The sequence below is a fragment of the Schistocerca serialis genome, chromosome 4, assembly GCF_023864345.2.
Source record: "Schistocerca serialis cubense isolate TAMUIC-IGC-003099 chromosome 4, iqSchSeri2.2, whole genome shotgun sequence".
Taxonomy (NCBI): Eukaryota; Metazoa; Arthropoda; class Insecta; order Orthoptera; family Acrididae; genus Schistocerca; species Schistocerca serialis.
Genome location: NC_064641.1, coordinates 777,743,363 through 777,758,956, shown reverse-complemented (window position 1 = coordinate 777,758,956; position 15,594 = coordinate 777,743,363). Strand labels below are relative to the sequence as shown.

The 15,594-nt window shown below is 39.5% G+C and overlaps 1 protein-coding gene across 1 annotated transcript in view; it reads right to left on the bottom strand.

Moving 5' to 3' along the window:
- LOC126474943 (uncharacterized) overlaps positions 1-15,594 on the bottom strand; it is a 102,991-nt gene that overhangs the window by 21,942 nt on the left and 65,455 nt on the right. The window contains exon 5 of the mRNA XM_050102462.1: positions 8,689-9,006. Coding sequence (XP_049958419.1) covers positions 8,689-9,006 — 318 coding nt within the window. The remainder of the gene's footprint in view (positions 1-8,688; positions 9,007-15,594) is intronic.

Genomic DNA, 15,594 nt, shown 5'->3' with positions numbered 1-15,594 from the left:
CGGTTGTTGACATATTAATGTTTTCCTTCCCACAAGATCTCACTCAATTTCCACTCCAACAAAGCAATGACCTTCACTGACAGTGTTTTTAAAGACTTCTTTTAGTGTTGTAACAATTTTATGAATTTTTTCAATTGACTTTGATGCAATGAGACCATCATCTACAAATAATGCTAACAAGATAATATCACCACTGATCACACCACTGAATAAACATGGATCAGTTTCAGTTTCTTGAAAGCTATAATCTGAAAGAAAACCTATAAATTTCTTGATCCAATGCTGAGGAGCCTGCTTAAGTCTGTACAGTGATTTCTCAAGTTTGTAAACTACAGGTTTCTCTGTTTTAACTACCACTCCCTCGGGTATATCCATGTAAACTACTTCTTCAAGGCTTCCCATACAGAAATTCTGTATGAACATCAAACTGTAGCATCTCTAGATCATTATATGTGACAATCACCAAGAAAACTCTGAGTGACTCATATTGTATCACTGGTGAAAAATTCTCATTGTAGTTAACACCATAGTCCTGTTTGAAATCTCTTGAGCACAGCTGTGCTTTGTACTGAGTAATCTTACCATCTGTGTCAAATAAAACCTTGAACACCTGTTTTGGGTCAATAACTCTCTGGATTGGGTTGTTTGGGGGAAGAGACCAAACAGCGAGGTCATCGGTCTCATTGGATTAGGGAAGGACGGGGAAGGAAGTCAGCTAAGCCCATTCAAAGGAACCATCCCGACATTTGCCTGGAGCGATTTAGGGAAATCATGGAAAACCTAAATCAGGATGGCCGGACGCAGGATTGAACCGCCGCCGTCCCGAATGCGAGTCCAGTGTGCTAACCACTGCGCCACCTCGCTTGGTAATAACTCTCTGGCTATTAGTTCTAGGAACTATCTTTCGGGTTTTGTTGTCTTCATGAGATTTCAGTTCTTCTTCAATTGCTTTTTTCCAGTGTTTTGAGTCAGGACTAGAAATTGCTTCTTTGATGCTGTAAGGATTATTATACTGAGCAAAGTCGCTTCATATCTTGCTGGCTTGAGAATGACAGAATGATCTTGTAGCTGCATTGACAGCACTTTGGTAGGTTGCTCTTCAGTTCCCAGTTTAGCCTTATTTACATCATTTTGTGAAATTTCCATCTTTTCCTGTGCTTGGGCAGGTTCACCAGTAACTTGCTTGTGCCAGTCCATGATATCTTGTTCTATGTGATGCTGAGCTGTTGCTAACCTCATTGAATGTGACAGCCCTCGATACAAACACTTTGTGACTCATGAGTCATAAAGTTCATAATTACTGGTTCTCCTTGATAACCAACAAATACAACTTTTCTGGATTTGGCATCAAACTTATTGTGAAATTGTTTTGGTACATGAGCAAAGGCACATGACCCAAACACATGAAGATGTCCAACATATGGTTTTCATGCATTCCACAACTCATATAGAGTTTGCTCCAAATTGCGTTTTGTTGTAGCTCTATTTAATATGTATACAGCAGTGTTAACAGCATCTTCCCATAAAAAATTCAGAGGGTTTTTCATTTCCAAAATTGTGTGTGCACTTTCAAGAATTATGTGACTGTCCCTCTCAGAACGACTGTTCTGTTCTGGTGTAAATGGAGCAGTTGGTTCTAACTGAATTCCATGGTTGCTCAGAAACTGCTTCATACCATAATTCATGTATTCAGTGTCATTGTCCACATGTAATGTTTTGGCATTCTGACCAAACTTGTTCAAAACAAGATTACTGAATTCACGAAACCAATCAATGAAATCTGATTTGTGTCTCAGAAAATACACAACTCTGTATCCAGTTGCATTATCTTTGAGTGTGACAAAAAGCTTTGCACCACCAATTGATTCAACTGACATTGGCCCACACACATCTTAATGCACAAATTCTCTTGGTTTCATTGAACAATTTGTGTCCTTGTTGCTGAACTTTAGCCAATGTGCCTTGCCTAGCTGGCATGATTCACAGAAAAAAAAAAAAAAAATCTTCCTTTTTTTTTCATTTAGTCCTTCAACCATGTCTTTTGCTGACATCTGTTCAATTGCTCATGTATTGACATGTTCATGCCACTATTTCAGATCAGTCACTGCAACATTAACTTCACTCCCTATTGTGGATTCTGTCATGAAACACATGTTATAAATATTGTTCTCTTCCTTCAAGTCTTCAGTTACAGTCTCTCTGTCATATATTAGTACAACTTGATCTTTTTTGAAAGCTGCTGTTATTTTCTTCGACATGCATACACTGACACTAAACAAGTTCTTTCTGATAGCTGGTATGTAAAAAGGATTTTTGAGACATGCCTCACTCCATTTGCCACTAATTTCTTTGCTGAAAATAATAGTAGCAACACCAGCAACTTGGAATTCTTTATCATTACCCAGTAACACATGCTCCCCAGTCACTGGACAGAACTTTGAAAACCAAGGAAGTGGGATACAGAAGTACTAAGGAATGAAGAGACATGTTTGAAGTTCTCTGAGGTTAAAGATGAATGATGAATAGCTCAATATGCAGTTCAGTTGAAGAGGAGGGGACATCTCTAAAAATAGCAATCCAGAAGTTGGAAAGAAAACTATAGCTGCAAGGAAAGTAACTGCAGAGGAACTATGGATAAGAAAAGAAATACTGCAGTTGATGGACAAAAGAAGAAAGTACAAAAATGATCTGGGAAATTCAGGAATTCAGAAATACAAGTCATTTAGGAAAAAAAAAAAAAAAAATAGGGCGTTTTAAGGTAACAGGGGATAATATGGAGCTCTTCCACATAGTTCATAATTTAAATTTAAAGCAGAGCAGCAGAAATAATGTGTTGGGCTGGTGTACTTCAATCACAACGTTTCATAGTAGAATCCAGTCAAAGATGTTTAGAACAACTGCAAAGTAAGTCGTTATTTTATTGAGAAGACACCATTCAGTTTCGATCTTTGTAGTGACAGACAAGTATTTGTATGTCTCATATTTCGTGCAAAGATGTCATTAAATGAAGCAAGAGGGGTGAAGCTGTGCCAAAACACAGAGTTATTCCTAATTATGTAATCTGATAGCATGTAATAAATTAGTTCTAATTTTAATTTTCTGTGCTTAAGAATAAAATTATGTATTAAACGCAGAGTGAAAATAGTGTAATGCAAAATGGACATGAAAATACTTGTTTTGTGCTTTGATGAGTGTCGTAGTTCCTTTGCATAGTGTTTTTCTTTTATTGCAATGAGTTACAAAATTATGTGGTGATAAATATATAATGTATTTAGGTTTAAGTATTTAAATATTATAAAAATTTTAAACAAATTGTGGCCTTGTTTAGGAATTATTTTGATTAATGTAGTGTCACGTGACCCGACTCAGGACTGGGGATATGAGTGGGAAAAGGTCTTTGGTCATTGTCCATTGTGGTGGTAAGTTCAGAGTGGCAAAGTGCTGTGGGTGTAAGCATGGACGCCAGTGTATGTGAATAAACTGTGAAGGAACAACATTAAAGTTTGTAGGTGTGAGACAGTAAACCATGTGTATGAATTGCACCTATTATTATTATTATTATTATTATTATTTATCCAGATTGGATTTGTGAACTTTAATGTGCATGGCCACAAAGTTAGAAGTGTTTTTTTTAAATAAATAAGTTTCAATCTGAACTTGTATAGTGTACCTCATTTTGCGCAAGGTTGTGGTATGGACAATTGTAGTGGCCTTATATTGGTGTGACCAAGGGGCAGCGCTTATCTTGTCCAGCACAAACACGCCACTACTGCAAATGCACTGATTTAGCTCAGAGCCCCCACACTGGCTGTTCAAAATCCTAAACATCAGACAGACACCCTATTCACTGCTGTTCAAAGACTAGCCAATATATGACTCAGTACTAGGGGCACAAATGCAACCGTTCACTACCAACCCCCTTTGCAGATGAACTACATGAAAAATAGGTAGTGAATGCGTCCGAGTACAGTTGCAATTGGGGGCTCGTCTGGGATAGGACTTCCTTATCTATTCCATAGTATTTCGGAATAGGGTGTCTGTCTGATGTTTAGGATTTTGAACAGCCAGTGTGGGGGCTCTGAGCTAAATCAGTGCATTAGCAGTAGTGGTGTGTTTGTGCTGGACAAGATAAGCGCTGCCCCTTGGTTACACCAATATAAGGCCACTACAATTGTGAGGCAGTCATTTACACAGCCTGGTGAGTCAACCATTTCATTAGCCATGGCTGATGTGATGTGTGAATCTCAAAGTGAAGGCGAATCAGTGGATGTTAGGAGTAACTGAAGGCTGGATACCAGGAAGTGACCAGAGTGCATTTTCTGTAAAACTTAGAAGTAAATTAGGAGAAATAGATTCAAAAATGGGGAATATAAAAACTGAAATAGTTGGAGAAATTGATTCAAAAATAGGGGATATGGAATTAAGGCTTAGTGATAAAATAAAGACAGTGAGAGAAAAATTTGATCAGCTAGATCTCAAATTCACTAAAATTACAGATAAAGTCAAAAACATGGTTAAAATTGCTGAGGGAATTATTGAGAGAGTTGATGAGGTTGAAAAAGAACTAGTAGCCAAGGTGGACACTGTGCAAAGTAATCTTGTGGGGCAGATTCTGGCACAGGAATGGAAGTGCACATTATTTCAGAAACAGAGGCAGACATTGAATCCATTAAGATACGAGTGCTGGATTGCCATAAGGGGATTACTGACAATAAGAAGGAATTAGAAGGGGTAATAAATGTCTTGAGGGAAACAATTAAGACTGTAGCAGCAGGGAATGGAAATTTATTGTTGGGATATTCTATGGGGCATCGATTTCAATCAAAACCTTTTAGTGGGGAGAGTAAATACCATGCAGTTGACTTTTTAGCTGCATGTAAGGATAACTTTCTGACAGGGATGAATGAGCAGGCAAAAATTAAATATATTAAGAGGCAGTTGGAAGGGGGAGCTCAAAAATGGGCTAACCAAAGTCATCATAAATTTTGTGATTTTAAAACCTTTGAAAACCTGTTCTTGAACAAATACTGGGGCCAGGCAAAACAAGATTGCAAAATGATTTTTTGAATGGACCGAGTTACAAGAGTGGAAAGAAAAGTATGAGAAAGTTCTGTGTTAGAGAGCTGAATAAATTAAATAATTTGGATAGGCCACTTGGTGTATTAACAGAAATATCAACACTAAGGAGAAGATTACCAGAACATTTGCAATGGGATTTGATTCACAGTGCAACAGATTCAGTAGAAGAATTTCTCAATAGTATGAGAAAGTTCTGTGTTAGAGAGCTGAATAAATTAAATAATTTGGATAGGCCACTTGGTGTATTAACAGAAATATCAACACTAAGGAGAAGATTACCAGAACATTTGCAATGGGATTTGATTCACAGTGCAACAGATTCAGTAGAAGAATTTCTCAATTTTGAAGATAATATGGACAGGGCATTATGTTACAAACCTAAATACATGGAGCAAAGGGAGAGTGGAATGTATCATGAAAGGGGTAACAGTATTAATTATGAGTACAATAATAACCATAACAGGCAGAGAGAAGATAGAAGTGATTAGAATAATCAGGATAGAGATTAGAGAAGCAGGCCACAAAGATATAACAGAAATTTTGGGGGGAGAAGAGACAATTTTGATCACAGGAGGAGTGATAGAGAAGGTGTGAGAATAGAGGGAATGCCAGATACAAATGCACAGGGTAGGTGGTCAAAAAACTAATTGATGCCTCACTTAAGGTCCGCAGGGGAGCCGGTAATTTTGTGAACAGGGCCAGACAAGGACATGATGGGATGAGTAATAAAGTCAGCATAAAAAAAATAGGGAAATTGGAATGTCATATGGATACTGTCTTAGGAAATGAAAATCTGTGGGGAGGTTTTAACAATTACAGAAATAGAGATAAAAGGTATAACAGGAATAAATAGATCAAGGCTAATATCAGCAATGAATAGTGTGAGTTTAACACTGATGACATGTTTAAGAGGGAAGAGAAATTACAAGCAGAGGAGGACAATATTGGTTTGTATGCAGCAAAATTCATTGAAAGGTCAGAGACAGAGGTAGTTTCATCTAAAGGAGAAACAGAAGTGGATATGGAACTAAGGGGCAATGGTCACAGTAATAATGGATGTGATGAACAGGTAGAGATGTTTATTGGAAATAGTATGGAGAATTGTGGGCAAGGTGAGGAGAGGATTATTCAGTGTGATGTAAAGATTAATATGAGTGGTGTATTTGACAATGTAGAAAAGTGTATTTGACAATGTAGAAAATGCTGGTAAATTACTTACTGATAATGTTACTGTGCTTGTGGGTACAGGTGATAACTGTGGTAGGGATAATGCGTTCAATGTGGATATGGAAATGTGTAATGATATGGAGAATGTTGCTGTAGGTTGCCCAGAAGATAAAATTGAAACCTATGTTTTCTTAACTGATGATGATGCAAGCCTGAAAGATGTTAATTGTAGATGGTTAGGAAAGGAGGAGGCTGATTATGATTTGAGTGATTGGATGTCCTATGCAAAATTACATAAAGCTTTGTTGCCTGAGAATGAGGTAAAATAAAATTTAAAATTGCCAGAAAATTGGAAGAATTAAGTGAAGAAGAGAATGTTGAGTTTGCTATTAAGGATCTGTTTGAAGGGGATACTGATGTATGTTTTGGAGAAAGACCTAAAGATATTTCCATTATGCAAGAGGAAAGCAGGAGTGAAATAGAAAGTGATTTATTACAGGAATCAGGGTTGAACAGAGTAAAAATAGTGGTGATACAGCCAATAATTTATATCAATGTGGGAGGAATTACAGATATAGCATTATTAGACTCTGGCTCAAGTTTATCTGCATGTGAATAAACTGTGAAGGAACAATGTGAAAGTGTGTAGGTGTGAGACAATAAACCATGTGTATGAATTGCACCTATTATTATTATTATCACCTGTGAAACCAGTCATGTGGTCTACAAGCTAAGCTGCAACAACTGTGCTTTATTCTGCATAGGCATGACAACCAACAAGCTGTCTGTCCACACAAATGGCCACCGACAAACTGTGGCCAAGAAACAAGTGGACCACCCTGTTGCTGAATACGCAGCCAAACATTACAGCCTTCATTTCAATGACTGCTTCACAGCCTGTGCCATATGCGTCCTTCCCACCAACACCAGCTTTTCTGAATTTTGCAGGTGGGAACTTTCCCTGCAATACACTGTATGTTCCTGTAACCCTCTTGTCCTCAACCTTCGTTAGTTGCTGTCCTCATCCATCCAGCCTCTTCCCTGCTCCCATTCCAGCACTACACAGCTGTCATTCCACCACCACACCCAGACTTTTTTTATTTATTTCTCTGCTTTTCTGCATTCTGAAGGCTGCAAAGTGCAAAGTGTACATTCCAAGATTGCTGCATGCAATGAAAGAGGATGACCCAAATCAAATGATAAAGTACTGCAAGTGGTTTGAAGGCATGCTTCCCGAGGATGAACAGTTTGCAAGGTTGATGAAGTGCAATTCAAACTGAACAATACTGTAAACCACCACTACTGTCTGTACTGGGCTCCTGAATATCCTTACATTTGTTTGATAAACATGTTAAACTACTGGGTGCGAATGTGTGATGTCGTATGTCGTTGCATGATTTGATTTGCTCCATTCTTCTCTGAAGGTATCATAAATGGTGAGGTGTATCTTCATATGCTGCAAACATCAGTTTTACCTGCCATCTGAGAGATGTTTGGAAATGAAAGATTCTACCTACAACAAGGCGGCACTCTGCCTCGCTACCACAGATATGTCAGAACCAAAATCTACCTGGATGATGGATGGTTGAAGAGGAACATACGAGTCCCACCATGGTCTCCAGACCTTACACCTGTTGAATTCTACCCACATAGGACACTGGAAGATGAAGTTTATCAACAGAAGCCAGCTACACTGAATGAGCTATGAGAAACCATCGAGGCATCCTGTGCAGCTCTCATGCCGGCAACACTGACAGACAGAGTTTGGTCAACAGTTCAGTGCCACACCGTTGTTTGGGTGCTAATGGGGGTCACTTTGAACACACAAAATAACCTTCTGCCTCTGCAAGATTTGTAATAATATGTCATTTTGTTCCCCTAATATTGACTACCAAAGAGTGTCTACATTTTCATATTAAATAATTATTCTTAGTACATTCTTGATATTGATATCAAGTCAATGGAGCCCTCATTAACACAGATCTATTGCAATTTGCGGTTGCACCTGCACATGTATATTAGTTCTGAAGAAGGATCTGTCCAAAAATAATCAAACTTTTCAAACAAATTGATATGCCTGTCAATGATTAGCACCTCAAATATTTGGTGAGTTGTTATCTTTTCTCCTTAAACATCAGCTATAAATTTCAGAACTGCAATATTGGAGTAAGAACTCAAGCACAAGTGGTAAACTGTATCAATGAGAAGGCAGAGCACAGAAAGATGAAACCATGAATAAAAACAAATGAAATGTTTTCATCTGAAGAACAGTAAATTTTAAGGTGCATATTCAAAATTATTGTCACTCACAGCAGAACAATAATGAACATTGTATGTAAGAATGTAGTCCAATGTCATTAACAAAATTATATAAATGTATACATTCCAAAATTTGTGTTGCACTTCTTAATTAAAGTGTGTTGGTTTCATGTATGCCCTTACCATTGGCAGAATTTCCCAGTCCAATAATAACAGAGGCATAGTGTGAGAAGCCCTCTTCTTGCCAACCTACTGAACACTGCCAAGGGCCAATGTCAAAATCACTGATGCTTTTTATATGCAGACCACAATCACCATGATTGAGTCCAGTTCCAACATAGCTGTAGTTTCCTGTGATCACACCAGGAGACAGTACAAATGCTGAATCATTGTAAGGAGGTTTGAAGCGACAGAATGTGAGGCTCCTGGGAATGGTGCAGTGCATACTAACACTACCAGACACTGTGGCATCACCTTGTACCATTGCTGAGAGTTGTGGATCTGTAATTCAATGAGATTATGACTATTAATAAATGGCAAATAAAAATGTTATTTATGTTGTTATCTATCAGACTTAATACAAACAGAAATAGTATCTATTTCCTACCCACTTGTGTAATAGTATTATAGCATGCACTGTTACATTTTGGTAAGGATCTTTAAAAAATAACATGTTTAGCCTGAGAGATTTTTGTGCATTGATAGTGGGAAAGGTCTTATGATGTGTGCAAGTAATTAACTACAAGAGGTTATTGCACTCAAGCCACACTATAATTAAACAAGTGTACATTTTGGAAGAATATGATTTATTTCTTTTGGAGTCTTGATGCAATCTTAATGGCATTTTCAGAACTTCCTGAACAAATATTCTCATTGATTCAGATGTTTTATATTCTTGAATATATGTTATAATGTATTCACACTTAATAAAGTTTTCAATATTATGAGAAGCACAGTTGCTACTCACCATATAGCAGAGATGCTGAGTCACAGATAGGCACAACAAAAAGATTCTCACAATTATAGCCTTTGGCCATTAGGGCTTTCTTCAATAATAGACACACATATGCAGACGCACACACACTCATGCAAGCACAACACACACACTCGACTGTAGTCTCAGCAACTAAGTGGGTGGGGGTAAGGAGGAGGCTGGGGTGGGAGGGGGAGGAATAGTATGGTGGGGTGGTGGACAGTGAAGTGCTGCATGTTAGATGGCGGGCAGGAGAGAAGTGAGGAGGGGGGAGCAGTGGAAAAGGAGAGAAATAAAATGACTGATTGTGGAGGTGGAATGACAGCTGTCTAGTGCTGGAATGGGAACAGGGAAGGGGGCCGTATGGGTGAGGACAGTGACTAACAAAGTTTGGGGCCAGGAGGGTTACAGGAATGTAGGATGTATTGCAGAGAAAGTTCCCACCCACGCAGGTCAGAAAAGCTGGTGTTGGTGGGATGGATCCATAAGGCATAGCTGTGAAGCAGTCATTGAAATGAAGGATATCATGTTTAGCCTTCATCATTTCTGTACCATGAGGTTTGCCACGTTTTTTGCTTACCTCAATAATGTCCTCATCTTCTCATAAATGCCACAATTTCACCAGCAGCATCTTACCCAGGTTTTTGAACATCTCACTATTTATGGCATCATTTTAAATGTGTTGAAGTGTGTGGTTGGTCAACCAGGGGTGACTTTCTTGGGACATCAAATTTCATCAGCAGGCTCATTCCCACCACCAGAGAAAGTTGAGGCTGTGTTAAAGTTCCCACAACTGGCTACTTCAAAAGAGTTGCGCAGATTCCTTGGCATGTTCAATTTTTACCAATGTCATTTGCCACATGCCACTGAAGTGTAGGAACAACTCGTGCTTGCATTGTCAGGCCCCAAGCCAAAGGGCAAAGCATTACTGCAATGGTTCCCAACAATGATCAACACATTTGAGGCAGCCAAGAGAACTCTTACCAATACTGCACTCCTTGCACACCATACCAAAGAAATGCCCTTGCTTTAGTTGTAGATGTCAGTCAAACAGCAATCAGATCTGCACTTCAGCAACATGTAGACGACACATGGCAAGCTCTTGCCTTCTTTTTGCATAAGCTGACACAAGCACAGCAAAGATGGAGTGTGTATAATCGCAAGCTGTTAGCCATGTATGGAGCAGTAAAGTACTTCCACTTCCAACTGGAAGCAAGAACCTTTACCATACACACCAGTCATAAGATGTTTACATATGTCTTGCAGCAAAACAAAGACAAGTGTTTGTAATGACAGTGTAGCCACCTCGAATACATAGCGCAATTCTAGACTGACATACAAAGCATCTCAATCCTTGGAGCCTCGAGAACATAGTGGCTGAGAGCTTGTCTCGGGTTAGCACAGTCACAAAGACTGTCGATCTCTCACACCTATGTGATACACAACAGACTGGTCAGGAACTCTATAACCTTCTGCACAGCACACAGGCTGGCCTACATGCCAGTGGGACAGCACAAGTTGGTTTTCCATGGTCTACATAATGTCAACCACTGAGGCATCAGAGTGTTAGCAAAACTCATTGCCTTTCATTACCTTTGGCCAGGTATCCAAAAGAATTGATAGCAGTGGGCCCACTCTTGCACAAAATGCCAATAAAGCAAGGTTACACAGCATGTAAACGTGCCCATTGGCAGCTTTCCAGAGGTCACCGAGAGATTCGCCCACATTCACCTGGACATCATGGGACTCCTTCTATCATCAGGAGGACAGCAATACCTATTAACAACTACTACTGATAGATTAAAGTGTTGCTCTGAAGGAATCCTGGTCAACAATACCTCTGCTGAGTTACTTCCAGTAGCATTAATGACGCAATGGGTTGCATCATTTGGTTGTCAGCTATACATAAAAAAACTGATAGAGGATGTCAGTTTGAATCTGAACTTTTCACACAGATAGGCAAATTATGTGGAGCAACATGGCACTAACCAGAAGCTACCACCCAGGCAGAACAGGATGGTGGAGGACTGGACCCACTGCTTGAAAGCTGTGCTCATGTGCTACTATACAAATTGGGCCGTGACCTTACCTATGAACAGTACAAAAGCCAGACCTTGATGTAACACTGGCAGAGCTCATTTTTGGAGAGAGACTTGGTCTATCAGAGGAAACTGTTAAGTTAAGAGCATTACGTCAACCATAATTAATAACTCAACTCAAGAATACATTGCTCAAATGCAACCTCAACTGGCATCATGTCACAGTTCATGTCCTTCATTTGTGCATAAAGAATTAACAAACAGCACTCATGTCATGCTTCAACAAGATGGAGTTAAAGCACCTCTCATATCACCATATATCAGACCTCATGATGGCCTCACTCATACAGATGAAACAATGGACATTCTGCTAAAGGGCAAGTGCAGCACCATCTCCATTGATTGTGTCAGGCCAGTGTTTGTATTTGATGACTATTTTGATGCACCTCTGCCCTCTACAACCAGCCAACTGCCTTCCCCATCTTCTATGATCAAACCACCATCCGATGAATGGCAGGTGCCCATTTTCCATCAAGATTTCTCAATGGTGCTAAGGCTGATGGAAGCAGATGCTGTTCTGCTTCTCCACGGGGGGCTGAACTGGCGATGGCAGAGACTGTGCATTCTACAGCATTATCAGCTGATTGCCAAGTTACCTAAAAAAAATCACATGCTCACTGCCTAGGGCACTGATGTGTGAGTTTATTCTGTGCCTAAGAAGAAACTCTATTGAACTGTGTGGTTTTACTTTTTTAATATTATTAATCCATTGTTATCTGTCATAGTGACAAGTTTACTTATCCACTTTGCTTCCAAAAAATGTTACTATTCTCAACGTACATTTCCTTGATGTAGTTGAGAGTAGAGAATTTTTTTAAAAAATGGGAGAAAGAGCAATTCTCACATTTACTGTGTATAGTATGCCCAGGTATCACACAAATTTTAGGGGCTGTCTTATAGCCCTATAAGATTATCTTCAAACTATTTCCATGAGATTCACTTAACATTTGTAAATTTGGTCACATAAAATGTTTGCATAGTCATTGGCCATAATCCACCCTTCAATTGTAACATCAATATGAACAGTATGCTAAAAAAATTGGCTCATGTCCTCACAAATCAGCATGCATGCTTAATTTATGAAATAGGCCATATAATGTATAACCTTACATGGTTGCCAAATGCACAGAGACTGATGTTAAAAACAATGTGAAAGATGGGTCATTAGAGTATTTTATTCTTTTCAAGCATTGTTTGTCCACATTATGTGGTCTCAAAGCAGGACATAATTGTGTCAAAACAATACTATTATGTTACCTAGGATGACAAAATTTGGCAAACAAAAAGAAAATAGAGTTTATTAATAGAGTAAGGTCTGATTCCCATAGTGAATGAAATAGATAATAATAATGATCATTATACTCAAAGTGCCTGCCTCAATCAACAGTTATGTGGAGCAGACAGCTAGACCCAGCTAGCTATGTTGACATTAAGGCAGAGGCTAAGGTTTCCATGGTGATGTCGTCCAAAGGTGTTGTCTCTAGCCAGCAGGTATATTGGTTAATTATTGTAAGGAGATATTGCTGGCCATTCGATGTGGAAAGTGGTCCACTACATCAAGGCGTAATTGAGCTAAATGAGAGGTTGTGTGTGGAAAGTTACCTCCTGGCATACGTACATAATGGGACACTTTGCAATGCTGGCATTGAAGGTATGTCCACATTCACTGCTGGCAATCCCTCTCCATACCTAGCCAAACGAAGCACTGTGACATGAGGTGAAAGGTGGGATGGGCTTCAAGGTAGCTTAGACTGTGGACACCATCAGAGGTTTGTTGTTGGAGTGGTGATGGGAGAAAAGGGTGAGGTCTTCCTCCAGACACATCACAATATAGTCTGCCATATTCTCCTGGAATGCCAACAAGTTGCAGCTGCAATGCTGATGTGGCATCGTAAAGAACATTCAGAGCTCTTGGTCATCCTGTTGTGCATGTGCCAGTTCTGAAAAGTCAATAGGGCTCACTATATAGCTGATGCCTGACATTATCAATTCTGGAAATGTGCCTCAAGTCTGTACTAAATGGCCTTAAAAACTCTACATAATTGAACCAGCAGGGAGAGCAGTTGACACTATTCGTTTTTAACACATAGAACAGTGATTTGTGATCTGTGCACATCATGAACATCCTCACTTCTAGTTACGGATGAAAGTATTTAATTGACTCATACATGGCAGGAGTTCTTGGTCACATACTCGCCACTTATGCTGTGATGGCAACAATTTGCAGGATGAATATGCGAGCAGTTGCCATGAATCTTCTGGCCATTGTTGGAGTACCACACCTATAATCGTTTGACTTGCACTTATCACTAATGCCAAAGGTGTCTCCAGCTTAGTGTGTGTGAGCAGTGCTGCATCTGCTGTGCTATTTTTCACAACCTTGGAAGTGGAGCACACTGTTGCATTGCAGTGCCATCTCAAACCTTGAGGCCAGAAAGTGCTTTGTTCAACGGCTCTTGCAGTTTTGCTGTGTCGTGTAAGTGTCAGCGGTAATAGATAAGCATGCGAAAAAATCAGCATAACTTCTTGAGTGTCATCAGTCATGGTATCAATAAGGTTGCTTCAACCTTTTCATTTAGTGGTAGGGACCCTGTAGATGAAATGCGGTACTTGAGAATGTTACCTCAGAGTGTCCAAACACAAACTTGGCCACTTTCAGCACCACACAAAATTGTTCTAGACACTTAAATACTTCTTGTAGTTGCTGATGTTGTTGCTTCCCGGTGGCAGAAAACACAATTATGTTGTCAGGTATGCAACACAAAGTGGCAGTCCTCATACAGCAGAGTTGATAAGCCTCTGCCAAGTTTGTGCAGCATTCTATAACCCAAACATCATAGATTCGCTCTCATAGGTTCTGAATGGAGTGGTTATTGCTGTCCATTTACCTCCATTCTGGCCAAACAACCAATGTTATGGTTTGCTCAAGTCGAAGCTAGTTTTAGCTACATAGGAATTATGGTCAACTTGACAAAATTCATCCTCACAATGAGCCAACTTTACCATTGCTATGCTGCAAAAGTATAGGACATGATCATAGTACCTCCCCACGAAAATTCATATGAAAAGCATAAATCAGAATTAATTTGAAGGATTTCTATGTCACACAAAGAGTGGATCAGACAGGTACAGACACAAAAAGGCATCAATGATCACAAGCTGTCTCAATATCTGTGTCAACTGTGTAGCAAAGTTGATACCGTTAATATCCCTAACAACCTACTACACACACTGTGGAGCAGCTTACTACCTTTACAAGTTAAAGCAATCATGGCATGGCTGATGGAAATATCATTGGATGTGGTGGTGGAGCTCACTGATCAGATTCCAAAGATCAACACACCCATGCAGATTAGTGCACTGACAGCATCATGCACTCATGAAGGATAGTGGAGTAACAGTGCCATGCAGTAGTACAACAGTGGAAGCAACAGTAGCAAACACAATTTAGACTTACTGGTGATGAAAGTAGACACACTATAAACACAGATTGGTACACTACCACATCAGGGCAGTGATTCTAATGGTACAGGATGTAATCACTGGAGATCCAGAAGCTAATCATCAATGAATGCTGCATCGTGGAATACAGAACACCCTACATGCTGATATCACCACAGGTTCACCAAAAATGAGCATAAATGTACAACTCTGTATCACACCCAAATGCGAGTGGCATCCAGTAGCAGATGAAAAAAACTGTTCAACAAAGTCATGGTGCCTGTTTGTTAGTGATAGGGGATCCAGTCAGAAGTATTTAATAGTCACCAGCTCAGAGAAGACTAAGTTCACTGCTGTAGACTGCCAACTGCATTTGCCGCAAATATCTCATCCATCTCTACATATGGAATGCAGCAACAGAGGTAAATTTGGGACTGCCACTTCCATTTACATGGGATTTTACCAATGTCAATGTTACGGAGCTGATTTTCTGGTACACTGCCATCTATTACTAGATGTAGTTATTGCCAAACTGGTCAACAGTGTTCCCTGATTGATGATGGGTGGCTTTCACAA